At 43.5% G+C, this 24,020-nt stretch overlaps 1 protein-coding gene across 1 annotated transcript in view; it reads left to right on the top strand.

The window, feature by feature from the left end:
• Positions 1-14,305: 14,305 nt before the first annotated feature.
• LOC120019097 (E3 ubiquitin-protein ligase pellino homolog 2-like) overlaps positions 14,306-24,020 on the top strand; it is a 28,428-nt gene continuing 18,713 nt past the window's right edge. The window contains exon 1 of the mRNA XM_038962351.1: positions 14,306-14,602. Coding sequence (XP_038818279.1) covers positions 14,526-14,602 — 77 coding nt within the window. The 5' untranslated portion in view covers positions 14,306-14,525. The remainder of the gene's footprint in view (positions 14,603-24,020) is intronic.

Raw genomic sequence — 24,020 nt, 5'->3', positions numbered from 1 at the left:
CCCTACCTTATTTTTCAAGGTATCTGTGACCAACAGATGCATATCTGTATTCCCATTCATGTGAAATCCATAGATTAGGGCCTGATGAATTTAATTCAATTGACTGATTTCCTTAGATGAACTGTAACTCAGTAAAACCTTTGAAATTATTGCATGTTGCGATTATATTTTTGTTCAGTGTAGATGGCGCTGAATCCACGATATGGAAAAGGCTGAAAAGCCGTTTTCAACAATCGGTTTTGCTCAATAATATCAAAGGCTGCACTGAAATCTAACAGTATAGCTTCCACAATCTTCTTATTATAAATGTATTTAGACCAATCATCAATCATTTGTGACAGTGCATTACATGCTGAGTGCCCTTCGATATAAGCATGCTGAAAGTCTTTTATTAATTTGTTTACAGAGAAATAGCATTGTACTGTATCTGGTCAAACACTGTTTTTTCCCAAAACTGTGCTAAGAGTCGGCAGCAAGCTGATTGGTTGGCTGTTAGAACCATTAAAGGGTGCTTTACCATTCTTGGGTAGCGGAATGACTTTGGCTTCCCTCCAGGTCTGAGGACAAAATGTTTTCTCCAGACTCAGATAAAATATGACAAATAGGAGTGGCAATTTAGTCTGCTACCATCCTCAGTAGCGTTCCATCTAAGTTTGTCAAAACCAATACCAGTTGGTTTCTGATTATTGATGGACAACAATAATTATTCCACCTCGCCCACACTAACTTTACAGAATTCCAAATGACAATGCATTGCTTTAATTGTTAGGTATTTTATGCATGAAAATGATGGCTCACAGTTTGTTGTTGGCATTTCATGCCTAAGTTTGCCTACTTTGCTAATGAAATAGTCATTAAATAATTGGCAACATCAAAAGACTTTGTGATAAATGAGCCATCTGATTCAATGAAAGATGGAGATGAATTAGCCTTTCTGGCCATCATTTTATTTAAAGTATACTTTGTCATTTATCTTGGTTTCATAACACAATTTATTTTGTTCAGTTTAGTCACATAATGTCTCAATTTACAGTAAGTTTGCCAATCAGATGTGCAGCCAGACTTATTCACCACTCTGTTTGCCTTGTCCCACCATACAGCTTTTCAATTCCACATCAATACACAGGTCCTTAACAGTTAGTTTCTTAATAGGTTCATGCTTATTAATAACTGGAAGAAACAATTTAATAAATACATAAAGTGCAGCGTCTAGATGCTCCTCATTACACACATCAGACCAACACATATTTTTTGCATCTTCAACATAGGAATCAGTACAAAACGTATGTATGATCTCTTGTACACTATTTTAGGCCCAGCCTTTGGAACTAAGCCCTCTCACTCCTCCCAGTCATAGCGGAAGTAACTGTAAGCAATGTCCTCATGCTTTCTGGCAGCTTTCATTGCTAGGATAATAAGCTTCCAGTTACTGGATAATAAGTAGTCCTCGTTAAGGAAGATGTTGGTTCCTCTACAAGTTATTGGCGCTTTCCATAACAGCCATATTTTCCTTTACCCTTAAATCTGAGGAACTTGGTCACTATCGGCCTGGGTCTGTCACCTGGGCTGGTTACAGGTTTTCCAGACCTGTGGGCGTGGCTCCACCTCAATCTTCCTATGATCCATCTGCAGCTTTTCAGTGATCCTTTTTTTTACCTTCTCTTTAGACTCGGCTCAGTTCTCGAAGACTGGTATGCCATCCACAACGATGTTATTCCTAATGGATTGTCCCTCCTGATCAGGGGTATTCAACTCTTACCCTACAAGTTCCGGAGCCTGCTGGTTTTCTGTTCTACCTGATCATTAATCAGAGCCAGGTCTAAATCAGTCCCTGATTAGAGGGAGGGGAACAATGAAATAACACAGTGGAACTGGCTTTGAGGTCCAGAGTTGAGTTTGAGGGCTCTAGATAGTCTGTTTTCCCAGTCTTTGTTAATAATGATTCACAGACAGTGCTTATGTCAACTCCCGTGGACTTAGTTTGTTGTCATCTTGCTGCAAGTCTCTTTCAGGACATCCACCTCTCGTTGGGAGAACTGCAAACTGTTCTTAAAAGGTCCTGGACATCTCGACTCAGATTGTCCATTCTTTTGCTAGTTGAGTCCATCATCCATCTGATCCCTGGACAGATATTAGTGGTCCCAGCAACTGATGGTAACCGTGTCACGGGATCAAAATTCTAAAGGTAGCTAGTAACCAAACTTTTTAAATAGAACACTTTTTCAGAGATGTTGAAAACGTTCAAAACAACAAACCGTGCATTGAGAGGATAGTTAAGGATCATACCACCCCCACCTTACCTGACACCCTAGACCCTCTTCAACTTGCATACCGCCCCAATAGATCCACAGACGATGCAATATCCATCGCACTCCACACTGCCCTATCCCATCTGGTCAAGAGGAATACCTATGTCAGAATGCTGTTCATTGACTACAGCTCAGCCTTCAACACCATAGTACCCTCCAAGCTTATCATTAAGCTCGGGGGCTGGGGGCTGAACTCAGCCCTGAGAAACTGGGTCCTGGACTTCCTGACAGGCCGCCCCCAGGTGGTGAAGGTAGGAAACAACACCTCCACAAAGCTGATCCTCAACACAGGTGCCCCACAAGGGCGCGTGCTCAGCCCCCTCCTGTACTCCCTGTTCACCGATGGCTGCATGACCATGCACACCTCCAACTCAATCATCAAGTTTGCAGAAGACACCACAGTAGTAGGCCTGATTTACCAGTCGTGTAAAGTACTTAAGTAAAAATACTTTAGAGTACTACTTAAGTCTTTTTTTGGGGTATCTGTATTTTACTATTTATATTTTTGACAACTTTTGCTTTTACGTCACTACATTCCTAATGAAAATAATGTACTTTTACTCTATACATTTTCCCTGACACCCAAAAGTACTCATTATATTTCGAATGCTTAGCAGGACAGGAAAATGGTCTAATTCACGAAAATCTCTGGTCATCCCTACTGCATCTGATCTGGCGGACTCATTAAACAAAAATGCTTTGTTTGTAAATTATGTCTGAGTGTTGGAGTGTGCCACTGGCTATCCATAAATTTAAAAAACAAGAAAAGCGTGCTGTCTGGTTTGCTAATAAAAGGAATATATAAATAAATACTTTTGGACTTTTACTCAAGTAGGATTTTCACTTTTACTTGAGTCATTTTCTATTTAGGTATCTTTACTTTTACTCAAGTATGACAATTGGATACTTTTTCCACCATTGCTGATTACCAACAATGACGAGACAGAATACAGGGAGGAGGTAATGGCCCTGGCAGAGTGGTGCCGGGAAAATAACCTCTCTCTCAACGTCAACAAAATGAAGGAGCTGATTGTGGACTTCATGAGATAGCAGAGGGAGCACGCCCCCGTCCACATCGACGGGACCACAGTGGAGAAGGTGAAAAGCTTCACAATTTTTGGCGTACATATCACTGACAGTCTGAAATGGTCCACCCACACAGACAATGTGGTGTAAAAGGCCCAAAAGCGCCTTCTCAACCTCAGGAGGCTGAATAAATTTGGCTTGGCCCCTAAGACCCTCACAAACTTTTACATGCACCATTGAGAGCATCCTTGTCGGACTGTATCACCGCCTGGTACGGCAACCCCACCACCCGCAACCACAGGGCTCTCCAGAGGGTGGTATGGTCTGCCCATCGCATCGCCAGGGGCACACCGCCTGCCCTCCAGGACACCTACAGCACCCGATGCCACAGGAAGGCAAAAAATATCATCAAGGACATCAACCACCCGAGTCACGGGCTGTTTACCCCGTTATCATCCAAAAGGCAAGGTCAGTACAGGTGCATCAAAGCTGGGACCGAAAGACTGAAAAACAGCTTCAATCTCAAGGTCATCAGACTGAAATAGCCATCCCAGTACCCTGCCCTGGACATAGTCACTGTCACAAGCTGGCTACCACCCGGTTACTCAATCCTGCACATTAGAGGCTGTTGCCCTATGTGCATAGACATGGAAACACTGGTCACTTTAATAATGTTTACATACTGTTTTACTCATTTCATATGTGTATATACTGTATTGTACTGTATACTAGTCAATGCCACTCTGACATTGCTTGTCCTAATATTTATATATTTCTTAATGCCATTCTTTTACTTTGAGATGTGTGTATTGTTGTGAATTGTTAAATACGACTGCATTGTTGGAACTAGGAACACAAGCATTTCGCTACACCCACAATAACATCTGCTAAATATGTGAGTGTGACCAATAAAATTGTATTTTATTTTAGTAATATGTCCCAAACTTCAATCTCAGACACAAGCAGCAATCTGATGCGTAAAACATCAAACTGAAAGTCCTTAGCATCAGTAGGAAGGAAGGCCTATTGTATGGTGACAAGCACATAAACCGACACACTGGGAGATTCTACCTTCAAATTGTATTTTATTTGTCACATGCGGCGAATACAACAGGTGTAGACTTTACCATGAAATGCTTACTTACAAGTCCTTAACTCTGTTTTCTTAAAACTGCATTGTTGGTTAAGAAAATATTTACTAAATGAACTAAAGTAAAAAAATAAATAAAAAGTAACACAATAAAATTAAAATAACGAGGCTATATACAGGGGGTACCGGTACCGAGCCAATGTGCGGGGGTACACGTTAGTCTAAGTAACTTGTACATGTAGGTAGGAGTAAAGTGACTATGCATTGATAATAAACAGCGAGTAGCAGCAGTGTAAAAACAAGGGAGGGGGGGCAATGCAAATAGTCCAGGTGGCCATTTGATTAGTTGTTCAGCGGGGTTATGGCTTGGGGGTAGAAGCTGTTAAGGAGTGTTTTGGACCAAGACTTGGCGCTCCGGTACCACTTGCCGTGAGGCAGCAGAGAAAACAGTCTGTGAATTGAGTGACTGGAGTCTTTGACAAGTTTTTGGGCCTTCCTCTGACACCTCCTAGTGTATAGGTCCTAGATGGCAGGAAGCTTGGCCCCAGTGATGTACTGGGCTGTACACACTACCCTCTGTAGCGCCTTACGGTCGGATGCGGAGCAGTTGCCATACCAGGCGGTGATGCAACCAGTCAGGATGCTCTCGATTTTTTATTTATTTATTTTATTTTTTATTTCACCTTTATTTAACCAGGTAGGCTAGTTGAGAACAAGTTCTCATTTACAACTGCGACCTGGCCAAGATAAAGCAAAGCAGTGCAACACAAACAACAACACAGAGTTACACATGGAATAAACAAACATACAGTCAATAATACAATAGAAAAGTATATATACAGTGTGCGCAAATGAGGTAGGATAAGGGAGGTAAGGCAATAAATAGGCCATAGTGGTGAAATAATTACAATATAGCAATTAAACACTGGAGTGATAGATGTGCAGAAGATGAGTGTGCAAGTAGAGATACTGGGGTGCAAAGGAGCAAAATAAATAAAATAAATAACAGCATGGGGATGCGGTAGTTGGGTGGGCTATTTACAGATGGGCTATGTACAGGTGCAGTGATCTGTGAGCTGCTGCTTAAAGTTAGTGAGGGAGATATGAGTCTCCAGATTCAGTGATTTTTGCAGTTCGTTCCAGTCATTGGTGTCAGAGAACTGTAAGGAAAGGCGGAGGAATTGGCTTTGGGGGTGACCAGTGAAATATACCTGCTGGAGTGCATGCTACAGGTGGGTGCTGCTATGGTGACCATTGAGCTGAGATAAGGCGGGGCTTTACCTAGCAAAGACTTATAGATGACCTGGAGCCAGTGGGTTTGGCGACAAATATGAAGCGAGGGCCAGCCAACGAGAGCATACAGGTCGCAGTAGTGGATAGTATATGGGGCTTTGGTGACCAAAACGGATGGCACTGTGATAGACTGCATCCAATTTGTTGAGTAGAGTGTTGGAGGCTATTTTGTAAATGACATTGCCGAAGTCAAGGATTGGTAGGATAGTCAGTTTTACGAGGGTATGTTTGGAGCATGAGTGAAGGATGCTTTGTTGCGAAATAGGAAGCTGATTCTAGATTTAATTTTGGATTGGAGATGCTTAATGTGAGTCTGGAAGGAGAGTTTACAGTCTAACCAGACACCTAGGTATTTACAGAGTAGTGATGCTGGACGGGCGGGCAGGTGTGGGCAGCGATCGGTTGAAGAGCATGCATTTAGTTTTACTTGCATTTAAGAGCAGTTGGAGGCCACGGAAGGAGAGTTGTATGGCATTGAAGCTCGTCTGGAGGGTTGTTAACACAGTGTCCAAAGAAGGGCCAGAGGTATACAGAATGGTGTCGTCTGCGTAGAGGTGGATCAGAAAATCACCAGCAACAAGAGTGACATCATTGATGTATACAGAGAAGAGAGTCGGCCTGGGAATTGAACCCTGTGGCACCCCCATGGAGACTGCCAGAGGTCCGGACAACAGGCCCTCCGATTTGACACACTGAACTCTGTTTGAGAAGTAGTTGGTGAACCAGGCGAGGCAGTCATTTGAGAAACCAAGGCTGTTGAGTCTGCCGATGAGAATGTGGTGATTGACAGAGTCGAAAGCCTTGGCCAGGTCGATGAAAACGGCTGCACAGTATTGTCTCTTATTGATGGCGGTTATGATATCGTTTAGGACCTTTAGGTGGAGCATACAGGTCGGTGATCTGGCTGAGGTGCACCCATGACCAGCTCTGAAACCAGATTGCATAGTGGAGAAGGTATGGTGGGATTCGAAATGGTCGGTGATCTGTTTGTTAACTTGGCTTTCGAAGACCTTAGGAAGGCAAGGTAGGATAGATATAGGTCTGTAGCAGTTTGGGTCTAGAATGTCTCCCCCTTTGAAGAGGGGGATGACCGCGGCAGCTTTCCAATTGATGGCGCAGCTGTAGAACTTTCAGGTATTCTGATCAATGAGTAGTAATTATCTGCCCCTTCTACTCACCTGCCATCCTGTTCAGGTGTGACATCACCCAGGATGCAGCTCAATACTCAAAATAGCTCCCCTATCTCCTTTCATTTATCCTTACACTTGAGCATGGAATCTTACAATATAGTCAAGAGGGAGATGAAAGATTTCACATATACCCAGTGTGCCTTCATATGAATGCTGATGGGAGAGGAAACCACTTTAGTCTAATGAGACACACACACACACACACACTGTCTGGTCAGCTGTGGATGCTTTACACTGCTCTATAAAACAGCCATGCTGTGCTTCAACAGTGTCACTCAGCCTTGAGGCTGCAACCAGCCTCTTTAGAAAATGTCACAGAGAGCTTTTCCCTCTGCTTTTTTCCACATGCTAACACTTCTATAGGGCCTTGAGGGCGTTGTGCATCTGGTGGCAGTGTTTTGTGGGAGGGATGCGTTTTGATACCATCTTAAACAGGATGTGATGCGAGCTGCTAGAGTGGAATCGAGCCCTGTTCATTTTTTTATGCATCCTTCCTTTCTAAATTACTTGGAGTCACTGATCACGATTGGTTAGGTGAAAGCAAGGCTTATCCAATCATGCTGATTGCTTAGTGATTACTTCCAGGGAAGGGAGGAAGAATGGATGTGTTTTTGAAAAGTGCTGTAACAGGTCCCAAATATAAAAGGAATTATGTGTTTTAAATTCCTCTATGCAGATTCCAATCTTGAGTCTCCTCCTTCCTGATGTCTGCAGTTGTTCCCTCCACCTGTAGGATACAGTTTAAAGCATTGGCCCAATCCAATGCTAACGAGAGAATGAGTGAAAAAGGCTGCTGTGAGGTCCAGAAACAGATGGTTATACTCAGGCAGAGGAGGCTGGTGGGGGGAGCTATTGGAGGACGGACTCATTGTAATGGCTGGAATGGAATAAATGGAACAGTATCAAACATAGAAACCACACGTTTGACTCCATTCTATTCCAGCCAGTCCTCCTATAACTCCTCCCACCGGCCTAGTGGGATAATAACCCTTCTACTACAGCACACAGACATTCTCTAATCCACTTGAGTACATCCGAAAATAAAACAATCAAAGACACATTACTTGATTCTGATCCAAGATATCAATCCTGTTGTTTGTTTGTTCATTGGCAAAGCGACTGCAATTATCTGGATTGAGTTTAAGAGGAATTCTGCAAGGTCAGCAAGACCATGTGGAACGGCGTAATCAGCTGACTCATATCCTCCACACACACACACACACACACACACACACACACACACACACACACACACACACACACACACACACACACACACACACACACACACACACACACACACACACACACACACACACCTGCCGCAGACAGACCCTCACATTAACACTGCATCCTTAAATAGCCTGCCACTTCACTCTCTCTCAACAAGACACGTTATCCTTAAATAACCTGCCTCCCAAGAGCTCAAACACCTGCTATGTACACCTGCTGGACACACACACACACACACACACACACACACACACACACACACACACACACACACACACACACACACACACACACACACACACACACACACACACCTTCCAAGGACTCCAAGAGTGTTAAAAGCTGTCATCAAGGCAAAGTGTGGCTACTTTGAAGAATCTCAAATATAAAATATATTTTGGTTTGTTTAACACTTTTTTGGTTACTACATGATTCCATATGTGTTATTTCATAGTGTTGATGTCTTCACTATTATTCTACAATTTAGAAAATAGTAAAAATAAAGAAAAACCTTGGAATGAGTAGGTGTGTCCAAACTGTTGACTGGTACTGTAAGTATAACCCTCCATATAACATCAACTGAACTACTAACATAAATGTGGGGTGGCAGGTAGCCTAGTGGTTAGAGCATTGGACTACTAACCGAAAGGTTGCTAGATCGAATCCCTGAGCTGACAAGGTAAAAATCTGTTGTTCTGCCCCTGAACAAGGCAGTTAACCCACTGTTCCTAGGCCGTCATTGAAAGTAATAATTTGTTCTTAACTGACTTGCCTAGTTAAATAAATAAATAAAATGTAAATAGATATAATCCTCTATATCATATCAACAGAACTACTGACACATATAACCCTCTATATCATATCAACAGAACTACTGACACATATAACCCTCTATATCATATCTACTGACACATATAATCCTCTATATCATATCTACTGACACATATAACCCTCTATATCATATCAACAGAACTACTGACACACATATAATCCTCTATATCATATTTACTGACACATATAACCCTCTATATCATATCAACTGAACTACTGACACACATATAATCCTCTATATCATATCTACTGACACATATAACCCTCTATATCATATCAACTGAACTACTGACAAATATAACCCTCTATCATATCAACAGAACTACTGACACATATAACCCTCTATATCATATCAACTGAACTACTGACACATATAACCCTCTATATCATATCAACTGAACTACTGACAAATATAACCCTCTATCATATCAACAGAACTACTGACACACATATAACCAGTGCTTGACCCAGGCAGGAACTCACCAGAACTGAGTACCAGCACCTCAAATGGTTCTACTGCTTAAGTGTCTGCACCTCTTACAGAATATTAGCTCAAAAGTGTTGTGGAGTTCCTGCACCTAAATATAGAGAGTACCGGCACTCAAAATGATTATCCCCACCTATTTCAGTCAGTTAAGCACTGCCTAGCATATAACCCTCATATCATGTAAAGTGTGAAGGAACACACACCTTCACCTTTTTTACCTTAGACAATGCCGAAAGCATCCAAAGCTTTACTAGACTAGTGAGCCCTCAGAAACAGGAGGTTAGATCACTGCACTGTTAAATATCTTTGCTTTGTTGGCACTTGTGTCAGTGGTGACCACATGACACCATCTATATGGCAGGAGAGAGGGAGGGGGTGTTGAGCATTAGACACTATAAATTGAAAGTGTTCTCCCATAGTCTGCCAAATTAAGTCCCATTCATCATTGAGCTCAGACTTAGCAGCCGATAACTTAACCACAACCAGGAAATGTCTTGATGCTGCATGTGGAGCATGATCCACAGCCAAAATACTTCACCTCTCTCTCCAGAGCCATGACATAATTACTGTGTGTGTGTGCGGGCCTGCGTGTGTGCGGAGAGGGAGAGAGAGTATGAAAGAAAGAATGTTTCAGTGAGAGTGGGAATGAGGGGAACGTGTGCTTATGGAACGTATGACTGGTAGTTCAAACATTTAGTAGTAGTGAGTGTATGCTTTGTGTATGTGCATGTATGTGTCTGTATATCTGTGTATATAAATGTGTGTGTTTCCAAAAACAAACTCTGTACTGGCTGTTCTATGCTCTTGTTCTAGCACTGAAATAAATCTGCATCAATGGCTGGCTGCATAGTGATAGCAGAGAGTAATGCATTCCGCACTATCACGATAATTAGGCACCCAGTCAGATCTCAAATCAGCACACCAAATATGGTTCCTAGACAGTCTCTCTCTGTGACAGCGACTTGTAGATAAATAAAGTCAACTGGTTGTTTTTGCTTTATATAAACTATCCAGCCACAAAGTGAAACCACAAGAACCTTTTCAGTGACTCCAGCCTTTTATTCGGCTTACTATAGACATGGTGTACTACTACTTCACTAAATGAGGATGTGGTTAGGGTTACATAGAGTCAAGTTCATTCATAAGTCATACTGCTTGTTCTCTAAGGTATGCTAGAGGTAAGCGTTGTTGAGATTAGCTAATCTTTCCATAATAACGACCAGTCAACCCCCAGTTGTTTAGAAGTTTAAGTGATTTGTAGATCAGATCATCTGACCAGCACCTTGACTCAGGCTGGCCCTTGTAAACCAGCAGATTTAGACGTTTCACTCTGAATAGGGTTTCCAAGTCTCCTGGAAATGACCTTTACCCCTTTACCTCCCAGGGAGCAGTGGAGCTATTCTGGGAGATTTTTTCTAACGCCAGACTGAAATGAATAATGTCAAATGTACACAGTGTTAAAGCCTGAAGGACTTTGATGACATACCAGAAGGAGTTTGATGACATACCAGAAGGAGTTTGATCCCAGTTGGCAACCCAACCTAACCCTAGCATAGCCACAGGTGATGCCTCAGCCTTAGAGCCAGTCTCTGACCTTGTGGAGGCCAAACATATACCCTTACAGACATAGTGGCACACCATGGCCCGGTTGGCTGGGTCTCATCCAAAACCTGCAGCACACGGCTCACTTTCTGCCTGTTCATAGAGCGAAAAACAACACACAAGGAGAGATGAAGGACAGCATGGCTCATTGCAGTGATTAGACCCTACTGGACCTGTGACTGAATGGGTATCGAAACCAGGTAGTCAATTTTTATTTGACCTTTATTTAACTAGGCAAGTCAGTTAAGAACAAATTCTTAACTGATTATTACCAGATTATTACCTTGCCAGCTCGGGGATTCAATCTTGCAACCTTTCGGGTTACAAGTCCAACGCTCTAACCACAGTGAGGTGTATAGTGATTGTCAACACAGTCATTTATGGTGATAAATAGATACCATTTTAATTTCCTCACTTGTATTTGAAAACTTTAGGAACTTTGTGAAAAGCACTGCCCTCCTGTGGCAGGAAGCAGACATTGCTCTACCGAAGGGGAACAGTCCCTGAGTTGAAGCTATCAGTGAATTTCAATGTCTCTCTCTCCCTCTCTGTCTTTCTGTCTCTCTCTCACGCAAGCACCTGCGCGCGCGTGCACACACACACACACACACACACACACACACACACACACACACACACACACACACACACACACACACACACACACACACAGTGAGGGCAAGAGGGAGGAAGTGTGTCTAAAGTGTAGTAGTTAGCAGTAGTCAGCTAAAGTAAACACAATTGTATTGACCCAATGTGACTAAGATTCAGACATTACAGAAATGAGTGAGCACTTACAAATATTTCACAAAAAGTAAAAGGTAGGCCTTCATTTTTTTCTAAAATGTAGATGGAACTGACCAACAAAATGTATTACTTCATTGATTACTTGAATTTTAAATCAGAAATCTATTACATGTCCAATGCATGCTGCCTCCCATCCTGAGTGAATTGGACCAATATGCTTGAAATGGCTTTAGATTACCTGTAATTAAAGAATGGCTGACTGGCCCGCATCCAAGATGACATCCTGCAACTAGTGAGGTCTGGCTGCCTGACAAGCTACCTGCTCAACCCCATTCCCTCCTCTCTTCTCCAGACCTCCAGACCTGGAGACCTTTTCCCACTCCTCACTTTCCTAATCAACTCATCCCTGACCACTGGCTGGGTCGCCTCCGACTTCAAAATGGCCCGAGTTGCTCCCCTCCTCAAGAAACCAACACTCGACTTATCTGACGTCAAAAACTATAGACCTGTATCCCTTCTTTCTTTTCTTTCCAAAACACTTGAGTGTACTGTCTCTGATCAACTTTCCCGTTATGTCTCTCAGAACGATCTTCTTGACCCTAACTAGTCAGGCTTCAAGATGGGTCACTCAACCGAGACTGCTCGTCTGTGTCGCAGAGGCTCTCCACACTGCCAAAACTGACTCTCTCTCCTTTGTTCTCCTCCTCTTTAATCTATCCACTGCTTTTGACACTTATCAAAGGCACTTATCAAAGCCTTTGACAATTATCAGATCCTCCTTTCCACCCTCTCAGGGCTGGACATCTCAGGCTCTGCACACTCTTGGTTGCATCCTACCTGGCAGGCCGCTCCTACCAGGGGATGTGGAGATGATCAGACTCTGCACCACGTACTCTCAGTACTGGTGTCCGTCAGGACTCAGTTCTAGGCTCTCTCCTCTTCTCTCTACACACCAAGTCACTCGGCTCTACATGGTCTCTCCTATCATTGCTATGCGGATGATACTACTTTTCTCCTTCCCCCCCTTCTGACACCCAGGTGGCGACACGTATCTCTGCGTGCCTGACAGATATATCAACTTGGATGTCGGCCAACCACCTCAAGCTCAACCTCGACAAGACGGAGCTGCTCTTTCCCCTGGGGAGTGCCTGCCCATTCAAAGACCTCTCCATCACGGTTGACACCTCCACAGTGTCGCCCTCCCTGAGTGCAAAGAACCTTGGCGTAACCCTGGACTACACCCTGTCATTCTCTGCAAACATCAAAGCAGTGACTCGCTCCTGCAGGTTCATGCTGTACAACATCCATAGAGTACGACCCTGCCTCACACAGGAAGCGGCGCAGGTCCTAATCCAGGCACTTGTCCTCTCCTGTCTGGACTACTGCAACTCGCTGTTGGCTGGGCTCCCCGCCTGTGCCATCAAACCCCTGCAACTTATCTAGAATGATGCAGCCCGCCTGGTTTTCAACCTTCCCAAGTTCTCTCATGTCACCCCGCTCCTCTGCACACTCCACTGGCTTCCAGTCGAAGTTCGCATCCACTACAAAACCATGGTGCTTATTACCTACAGAGCAGCAAGAGGAACTGCCCCTCCCTACCTTCCGGCTATGCTCAAACCCTACATCCCAACCACAGCACTCCATTCTGCCACATCAGGTCTCATGGCCCTCCCGTTTAGCCCAGTCCAAGCAATTCCTTGTCCTGGCACCCCAATGGTGGAATCAGCTTCCCCCTGAAGCTAGGACAGCAGTCCCTGCCAATTTTGTGAAAACATCTGAAACCATACCTCTTCAAACAGTATTTTAAATAATCCATCCTCCTCCTCGCCTCGACCCCCCCCCAGCTACTTTATTGAGGCAAAATGTACTTTCTATGCCTGTGATATGTTGTTGTCCCACCTAGCTATTTTAAGATGAATACACTAACTCTAAGTCGCTCTGGATCAGAGCATCCGCTAAATGACTAAAATGTAAATGTAATCCCAACGATATCGAAATAGTATATTAGAGAAGCAGGCAAACTGTTTCATTACGTCGTACTTTATAATGACTGGCACCAGAGACGTTGAACAGTTCTTCACGCTTTTCTGTAAATTTAGAAAAATTTGAACTCAAGAATGTCCCATAGTGTAAATTGGCTTAGGCTACAAAGCGAGTGTTTTTCCTCCAGAATTTGAAACCGCCTTTTTATTTTACATAACAGTCAGTAGCAAGCCTCTCATCAAGACCTCATCACTCTGAATGGTTTCAAAGGGAGATTGTGGTCACTGAATAATGTTCATAAAACACAAAATTGTATTTCAGTATTATTCCCACACAGTATTTCTTATTTATAATAATACATATGAAAAAAAAAAAATAGTGTGGTCGTATAGGGACTGTATTATATATATATTTTAATATAGAGATGTTTATTGTCCTTCCCTGTAAAAAAAAATGGGTCAGTCGACTCCCTGCCGCGAGATGTTTTTGTACTCTCTGCTACAGAACAGATTCGTGTCGCGCGGGCCTTTAATCGATAGCTTTGCAACAATCTTTCCAAAAGATGGTAGCTCACGGAATTAAAACAATTAAACGAAGAACAAGAACAATTGCCTCTATTCAAACTCGGATATACTAACATTCAAGTAACTTCCTCATAGTTTGAAAGGTGTAGCCTATTTCTTTTTTTCACTATTGCTCTCGAAGGTTTACAAGAGCAAGCTCGCGCCAGTCTGATGAATTCGCCAAACCAGGACGAAGATGATGTGCCCGTTAAAGACCCGGTAAAATACGGAGAGTTGGTCATATTGGGGTGAGTAACGGTAGGCTATACGGATAAATTGTAGTTCATATCACTGGATCGAAACTGAGCTAATAGTCGTAGTAGGGCACTTAGGCTACCAGTCTACTATGTTAGCCTACTACGAAAAAATGGAAAGGATGACGTGTGAGGCAGTTGAGTTCGGTTGGTTTTGTTCTACACAGAAAAACGTTATCATTTACTGTGCTGTACAGAAAATGTTAACTTATTGTTATTTTGTAACATATTTACCCCACACATTGTGGGAGAATTATTGTGAAGTTTCAGGAGAACGAGCGCTAAGGACACGTTACAGTAACTTTGTAACACTTTAGGACAGATTTGATACACTGGTGGGTACATCAACAACATATTGTTACTTTGTAACTAATAGACACTTTCGCCCAAAGGCGCTGAGCACAATAGCCTGGGGACGAGGTTACTTTGTAACAGCGCCTGAAGATAATTGTTATAATAAGTTATAATAAGTAGCCTACTAACGTTACATTGTATCATCATAAGCCCATACTGAAATGAGTAAGGAGGATGTAGCCTTTTTTCTTCAATAGACGTCTGAGTGGGTGTAAAATCAGTACTCGATTGCTTAGGCTGAAAATCTCTGATGTCATACTATTCTGGATCTGTGAAGATCGCAGAATGTGGGACACTGGATGAAACCAAACCAACCGATAAAACTCAGCCTAACATATGCCACCACTATTGATGTGTGTGTATATATATAGCACACTTTCGTGCTTCACATAGGGGAATTCAATCAACAGACACACATTGGCCTATTGGAACATTCACAAATGGCTCCTGCGTGTAGGCTGAAAACATATTATCCCAACACATACCAGACAGGATGTGCATAAGAGAGAGACAGACATTCAGCGTTTCCACCTCTGCCCAGTCTATAGTCCAGAGGATCAGTGGGTTAACTACTCTCTCATGCGCTCTCTTATACCCACACTTCCGTCCTGCTTCCTGTATACACGCCTGTGATGTGGTGACCCCATAATGCCCCTCTCTTCCCCTCTGCAGCCCTCCTGGACTAGACCAATGCCCAATCCAAAATCAACCCCTAGCCCTGACCCTGGCACAGATCTGAAAGGATTGGATAGGTATGAACATTATGGTTAATACAGCTCACTCTCTGTGGGGTGGCAGAAAGCGGATGTTTCCGTTTCTCAGGGATACATTATTTTCAACCTAACTTCCGTTTCCCTTGAAAAATGAGTGTGGGGACTCCGTTCAGGCGTCTTTTTACACCTGCTACGTTAGATGAATATATCTAGCCTACCACTTGTCTTCTGATAGGCCAGGGTGGAACTTCTGGCATATTGCATGTACCTCTCCAATGCTCTCAGACCTACACAGATAACACAACATAAGGGTAGGGGCTAGGGGTTGATACAGTCTTGTGTTAACTAATGCTCCCGGCTGTAACCACATTATGCTTTCCCCCTCCAGAGACCGGGGTTCAATCCTTGCATCCTCCCTTCTCACACTGGACTCTCTTTCCCTCTCGTTTCAGTACTGTCTCAAAAAAAGTGCAAAAAATATGTAAGGAGATGGCAGTTCCACTCATTTGAAAATAAAATAAACTGACTGACTACTAGCTCTAGTAATTGTAGATTGTCTAGTAATTGTAGATAGGTGTTAGTGTTATGGTCAAATCTCCACCTAGCTCCTGTGACAATGCTATACATACATATGCTGCTGACCATCATGGGCACTTGAATAATGATTAACTGGATGTAGCTAAAGGACAGACAGTGACAGAGAGAAAACAGCCATGGCTGACACAATGTACTCAGTCTTCTGCAGAAATATTATCGGAATACTCCTCTCTTTTGTAGTGAGAATTGGCCTGTAATTACTCTGTAATGATTTAGGGAGAGGGAAAGGGGATACCTAGTCAGTTGCAAAACTGAATGCATTTAACCCAACCCCTCTGAATCAGAGAGGTGTGAGGGGTTATTTTAATCGACATCCACGTCATCGCCGTCCAGGGAGCAGTTGTTGGGCTTTAACTACCTTGTTCAATGGCAGAACGGCAGATTTTGCCACCTTGCTTGCTCGGGGATTTGATCCAGCGACTGTTTGGTTACTGACCCAAGACTCTTACAATATTCATCACACACCCCAGACCCAATGATGTTCTATGAAATGCTGATTGTTCTTCTCTGTTTTCTATATTGGATAACTAGCTACAGTATAATCTTGAGAGAACCCTCTCCTCGTCGCTATCAGACATCATGTGTACATTTTCACTAGCCTAGGTGCGTCCGTTTCTCTCTCAAGCTGATAACAGAGAGACATCCATGCTTTTATTACAACCAAGCTTGACTACTGTAATGCTCTACTGTCTGGTCTACCCAAGAAAGCCATTGGTAAACTGCAAAACATACAGAATGCAACAGCACGGGTACTGACCAAAACCAGATGGAGATCACACATTACACTGGTTTTAAGATGTTAAGTAGTATCGTCTCGAGTCCGGTCTCAAGACCACATATTGAGTGTCTCGGTCTTGTCTCAGTGTCGACAAGATGGCTCCGGAGAACAAGGCTGGCGTTTTACGTATTCCTAACCAATTGTGTTTTTTGTTCGTTTCTTTGCGTTGTTTGTAACGTATTTTTTAAACTTATTTTGTACATAATGTAGCTGCTACCGTCTCTTATGACCGAAAATAACTTCTGGACATAAGAACTGCGATTATTCACCACGGACTGTCAGAATCCTCTTTTTCGCTCCTAGTAGCCGGGGACTTTAACGCAGGGAAACTTAAATCTGTCTTACCAAATTTCTATCAGCATGTTAAATGTGCAACCAGAGGGGAAAAAAACTCTGAACCACCTTTACTTCACACACTGAGATGCATACAAAGCTCTCCCTCGCCCTCCATTTGGCAAATCTGACCATAATTCTATCCTCCTGATTCCTGCTTACAAGCAAAAATTAAAGCAGGAAGCACCAGTGACTCGATCAATAAAAAAAGTGGTCAGATGAAGCAGATGCTAAGCTACAGGACTGTTTTGCTAGCACAGACTGGAATATGTTCCGGGATTCCTTCGATGGCATTGAGGAGTACACCACATCAGTCATTGGCTTCATCAATAAGTGTATCGACGACGTCGTCCCCACAGTGACGGTACGTACATACCCCAACCAGAAGCCATGGATTACAGGCAACATCCGCACTGAGCTAAAGGCTAGAGCTGCCGCTTTCAAGGAGCGGGGCTCTATCCCGGAAGCTTATAAGAAATTCCGCTATGCCCTCCGACGAACCATCAAACAGGCAAAGCGTCAATACAGGGCTAAGATCGAATCGTACTACACCGGCTCCGACGCTCGTTGATATGTGGCAGGGCTTGCAAACCATTACAGACTACAAAGGGAAGCACAGCCGAGAGCTGCCCAGTGACACAAGCCTACCAGACGAGCTAAAGTACTCCTATGCTCGCTTCGAGGCAAATAACACTGAAACAAGCATGAGAGCACCAGTTGTTCCGGACGACTGTGTGATCACGCTCTCCGCAGCCGATGTGAGTTAGACCTTTAACTTTTTAGGGATAGGGGGCAGCATTTTCACTTTGGATGAATAGCGTGCCCAAATTGAACTGCCTCCTACTCTGTCCCAGATGCTAATATATGCATATTATTATTACTATTGGATAGAAAACACTCTGAAGTTTCTAAAACTGTTTGAATTATGTCTGTGAGTAATAACAGAACTCATATGGCAGGCAAACTTCCAAACAGGAAGTGGAAATTCTGAGGCTGGTCGATATTCAACTCATCGCCTGTTCAAATCCCAGTAAGATATGGATCTGTTTGCACTTCCTACGCCTTCCACTAGATGTCAACAGTCTGTAGAACGTTGAATGAAGCTTATACTGTGATGTGGGGCCGGATGAGAGGGGAATGAGTCAGTGGTCTGGCAGATTGCCAGCCTTGCGTTCCATTACTTCTACAGACACGAAGAAATTCTCCGGTTGGAACGTTATTGGATATATATGATAACAACATCCTGAAGATTGATTCTCTACTTAGTTTGACCAGTTTATTCGACCTGTAATATAACTTCAAAAGGTTTTCGTCCGAGTTCGGCTGGACCTGCGCGAGCGTTTGGATATGTTTACTAAAAGTAGCTACTTGGACATAAATACCGGACATTATCGAACAAAACAACAATTTATTGTGGAACTAGGATTCCTGGGAGTGCATTCTGATGAAGATCAAAGGTAAGGGAATATTTATGATGTAATTTCGTATTTCTGTTGACTCCAACATGGCGGAGAAATGTTGTTATATCTGACCGTCTCAGATTATTGCATGGTGTGCTTTTTCCGTAAAGTTTTTTTGAAACATCAAATCACAGAAATACTCATAATAAACATTGATAAAAGATACAAGTGTTATTCACAGATTTAAAGATATACTTCTCCTTAATTTTTACATTTACATTTAAGTCATTTAGCAGACGCTCTTATCCAGAGCGACTTACAAATTGGTGCATTCACCTTGTGATATCCAGTGGAACAACCACTTTACAATATCCACTTTACACACTTTACACTTTACAATATCCACATATCCCTACCGGCCAAACCCTCCCTAACCCGGACGACGCTAAGCCAATTGTGCGTCGCCCCACGGACCTCCCGGTCGCGGCCGGCTGCGGCAGAGCCTGGGCGTGAACCCAGAGACTCTGGTGGCACAGCTAGCACTGCGATGCAGTGCTCTAGACCACTGTGTCAGATTTTAAAAAAACTTTACGGAAAAAGCAAACCATGCAATAATCTGAGTGTGGCGCTCAGAGACCAACACAATCCAAGAAGATATCCGCCGTGTTGGAGTCAACATAAGTCAGAAATAGCATTATAAATATTCACTTACCTTTGATGATCTTCGTCAGAATGCACTCCCAGGAATCCCAGTTCCACAATAAATGTTTGATTTGTTCCATAAAGTCCATAATTTATGTCCAAATTACTCCTTTTTGGTTCGCGTGTTCAGTACACAATCTGAACTCACGACACGCGGGCAGGTCCAAGCAAAAGTTCAGACGAAAGTCATATTACAGTCCGTAGAAACATGTCAAACGAAGTATAGAATCAATCTTTAGGATGTTTTTAACATAAATCTTCCATAATGTTCCAACCGAAGAATTCCTTTGTTTTCAGAAAAGCAATGGAACAGAGCTCGCTCTCACGTGAATGAGCGTCACGAGCTCAAAGCATTCTGCCAGACCTCTGACTCATTCCCATCTCATTCGGCCCCACTTCACAGTAGAAGCATCAAACAAGGTTCTATAGACTGTTGACATCTAGTGGAAGCCTTAGGAAGTGCAACATGACCCATATCCCACTGTATCTTCAATATGGAATGAGTTGAAAAATGACCAACCTCAGATTTCCCACTTCCTGGTTGGATTTTTTCTCAGGTTTTTGCCTGCCATATGAGTTCTGTTAAACTCACAGACATCATTCAAACAGTTTTAGAAACTTCAGAGTGTTTTCTATCCAAATCTACGAATAATATGCATATATTAGCAACTGGGACTGAGTAGCAGGCAGTTTACTCTGGGTACGCCTTTCATCCAAACGTGAAAATGCTGCCCCCTATCCATAACAAGTTAAACAGGTCAACATTCACACGGCCGCAGGGCCAGACGGATTACCAGGACGTGTACTGCGAGCATGCGCTGACCAACTGGCAAGTGTCTTCACTGACATTTTCAACCTCTCCCTGTCTAAGTCTGTAATACCAACATGTTTTAAGCAGACCACCATAGTCCCTGTGTCCAAGAACACTAATCAAATCAAATTTATTTATATAGCCCTTCTTACATCAGCTGATATATCAAAGTGGTGTACAGAAACCCAGCCTACAACACCAAACAGCAAGCAATGCAGGTATAGAAGCACGGTGGCTAGGAAAAACTCCATAGAAAGGCCAAAACCTAGGAAGAAACCTAGAGAGGAACCAGGCTATGAGGGGTGGCCAGTCCTCTTCTGGCTGTGCCGGGTGGAGATTATAACAGAACATGGCCAAGATGTTCAAATGTTCATAAATGACCAGCATGGTCAAATAATAATAATCACAGTAGTTGTCGAGGGTGCAACAAGTCAGCACCTCAGGAGTAAATGTCAGTTGGCTTTTCATAGCCGATCATTGAGAGCATCTCTACCGCTCCTGCTGTCTCTAGAGAATTGAAAACAGCAGGTCTTGGACAGGTAGCACATCCGGTGAACAGGTCAGGGTTCCATAGCCGCAGGCAGAACAGTTGAAACTGGAGCAGCAGCACGGCTAGGTGGACTGGGGACAGCAAGGAGTCATCATGCCAGGTAGTCCTGAGGCATGGTCCTAGGGCTCAGGTCCTCAGAGAAAGAGAAAGAGAGAGAATTAGAGAGAGCATACCTACATTCACACAGGACACCGGATAAGACAGGAGAAATACTCCAGATATAACAGACTGACCCTAGCTCCCCGACACACAAACTACTGCAGCATAAATACTGGAGTCTGAGACAGGAGGGGTCAGGAGACACTGTGGCCCCATCCGATGATACCCCCGGACAGGGCCAAACAGGCAGAATATAACCACACCCACTTTGCCAAAGCACAGCCCCCACACCACTAGAGGGCTATTTTCAACCACCAACTTACCATCCTGAGACAAGGCCGAGTATAGCCCACAAAGATCTCTGCCACGGCACAACCCAAGGGGGGGCGCCAACCCAGACAGGAAGGCCACATCAGTGACTCAACCCACTCAAGTGACGCACCCCTCCCAGGGACGGCATGGAAGAGCACCAGTAAGCCAGTGACTCAGCCCCTGTAATAGGGTTAGGTAACCTGTCTAAATGACGACCGACCCATAGCACTCATGTCAGTAGCCATGAAGTGCTTTGAAACGCTGGTCATAGCTCATATCAACACCATTATCCCAGAAACCCTAGACCCACTCCAATTTGCATACCGCCCCAACAGATCCACAGATGATGCAATCTCTATTGCACTCCACACTGCCCTTTCCCACCTGGACAAAAGGAACATCTATGTGACAATGCTGTTCATTGACTACAGCTCAGCGTTCAACACTTTAGTGCCCTCAAAGCTCATCAATAAGCTAAGGACCCTGGGACTAAACACCTCCCTCTGCAACTGGATCCTGAACTTCCTGACGGGCTGCCCCCAGGTGGTAAGGGTAGGTAACAACACATCCGCCACGCTGATCCTCAACACAGGGGCCCCTCAGGGGTGCGTGCTCAGTCCCTCCTGTACTCCCTGTTCACCCATGACTGCACGGGCAGGCACGACTCCAACACCATCATTAAGTTTGCCGATGACACAACAGTGGTAGGCCTGATCACCGACAACGACGAGACAGCCTATAGGGAGGAGGTCAAAGACCTGGCCGTGTGGTGCCAGGACAACAACCTCACCCTCAACGTGATCAAGACAAAGGAGATGATTGTGAAATACAGGAAAAAGAGGACAGAGCACGCCTCCATTTTCATCGACGGGGCTGTAGTGGAGCAGGTTCAAGTTCCTTGGTGTCATCACCAACAAACTAACATGGTCCAAGCACACCAAGACAGTCGTGAAGATGGCATGACAAAACCTATTCCCCCTCAGGAGACTGAAAAGATTTGGCATGGGTCCTCAGATCCTCAAAAGGTTCTACAGCTGCACCGTTGAAAGCATCCTGACTGGTTGCATCAATGCCTGGTATGGCAACTGCTCGGCCTCCGACCACAAGGCACTACAGAGGGTAGTGGGTACGGCCCAGAGCATCACTGGGGCCAAGCTTCCTGCCATCCAGGACCTCTATACCAGGGGGTGTCAGAGGAAGGCCCTAAAAATTATCAAGGACTCAAGCCACCCTAGTCATAGACTGTTCTCTCTGCTACCACGGCAAGCGGTACCGGAGTGCCAATGTCTAGGTCCAAAAGGCTTCTAAACAGCTTCTACCCCCAAGCCATAAGACTCCTGAACATCTACTCAAATGGCCACCCAGACTATTTGCATTGCCCCCTCCCCCCTCTTTTACACCGCTGCTACTCTGTTGTTATCATCTATGCATAGTCACTAATAACTCTACCTACATGTACATATTACCTCAACTAACTGGTGCCCCCGCACATTGACTCTGTTCCGGTACCCCCCTGTATATAGTCTCGCTATTGTTTTACTGCTGCTCTTTAATTACTTGTTGCTTTTATTTCTTATTCATATATTTTTTAACTGCATTGTTGGTTAGGGACTCGTAAGTAATCATTTCACTGTATGGTCTACACCTCGGCGCATGTGACTAATAAAATTAGATATGATTTGAATTAGAGGTCGACCGATTATGATTTTTCAATACCGATACCAATTATTGGAGGACCCAAAAAAGTCGATGCCGATTAATCAGACGATTGAAAAAAATAAAAAATAAAAATAAAAAATGTATTTGTAATAATGACAATTACAACAATACTGAATGAACACTTATTTTAACTTAATAAAATACATCAATAAAAACAACTTAGCCTCAAATAAATAATGAAACATGTTCAATTTGGTTTAAATAATGCAAAAACAAAGTGTTGGAGAAGAAAGTAAAAGTGCAATATGTGCCATGTAAAAAAGCTAACGTTTAAGTTCCTTGCTCAGAACATGAGAACATATGAAAGCTTGTGGTTCCTTTTAACATGAGTCTTCAATATTCCCAGGTAAGAAGTTTTAGGTTGTAGTTCTTATAGGAATTATAGGACTATTTCTCTCTATACCATTTGTATTTCATATACAGTATATCACAAAAGTGAGTACACCCCTCACATTTTTGTAAATATTTGAGTATATCTTTTCATGTGACAACACTGAAGAAATGATACTTTGCTACAATGTAAAGTAGTGAGTGTACAGCTTGTATAACAGTGTAAATTGCTGTCCCCTCAAAATAACTCAACACACAGCCATTAATGTCTAAACTACTGGCAACAAAAGTGAGTACACCCCTAAGTGAAAATGTCCAAATTGGGCCCAAAGTGTCAATATTTTGTGTGGCCACCATCATTTTCCAGCACTGCCTTAACCCTTTTGGGCATGGAGTTCACCAGAGCTTCACAGGTTGCCACTGGAGTCCTCTTCCACTCCTCCATGACGACATCACAGAGCTGGTGGATGTTAGAGACCTTGCACTCCTCCACCTTCCGTTTGAGGATGCCCCACAGATGCTCAATAGGGTTTAGGTCTGGAGACATGCTTGGCCAGTCCATCACCTTTACCCTCAGCTTCTTTAGCAAACGAGCCTGCTGCTGCCTACCATCGCTCAGTCAGACTGCTCTATCAAATATCAAATCATAGACTTAATTATAACACAATAACACACAGAAATACGAGCCTTTGGTTATTAATATGGTCGAATCCG

The sequence above is a fragment of the Salvelinus namaycush genome, chromosome 24, assembly GCF_016432855.1.
Source record: "Salvelinus namaycush isolate Seneca chromosome 24, SaNama_1.0, whole genome shotgun sequence".
Taxonomy (NCBI): Eukaryota; Metazoa; Chordata; class Actinopteri; order Salmoniformes; family Salmonidae; genus Salvelinus; species Salvelinus namaycush.
The sequence above is the reverse complement of the archived record's forward strand: the minus strand, read 5'-3'. Positions and strand labels throughout refer to the sequence as shown.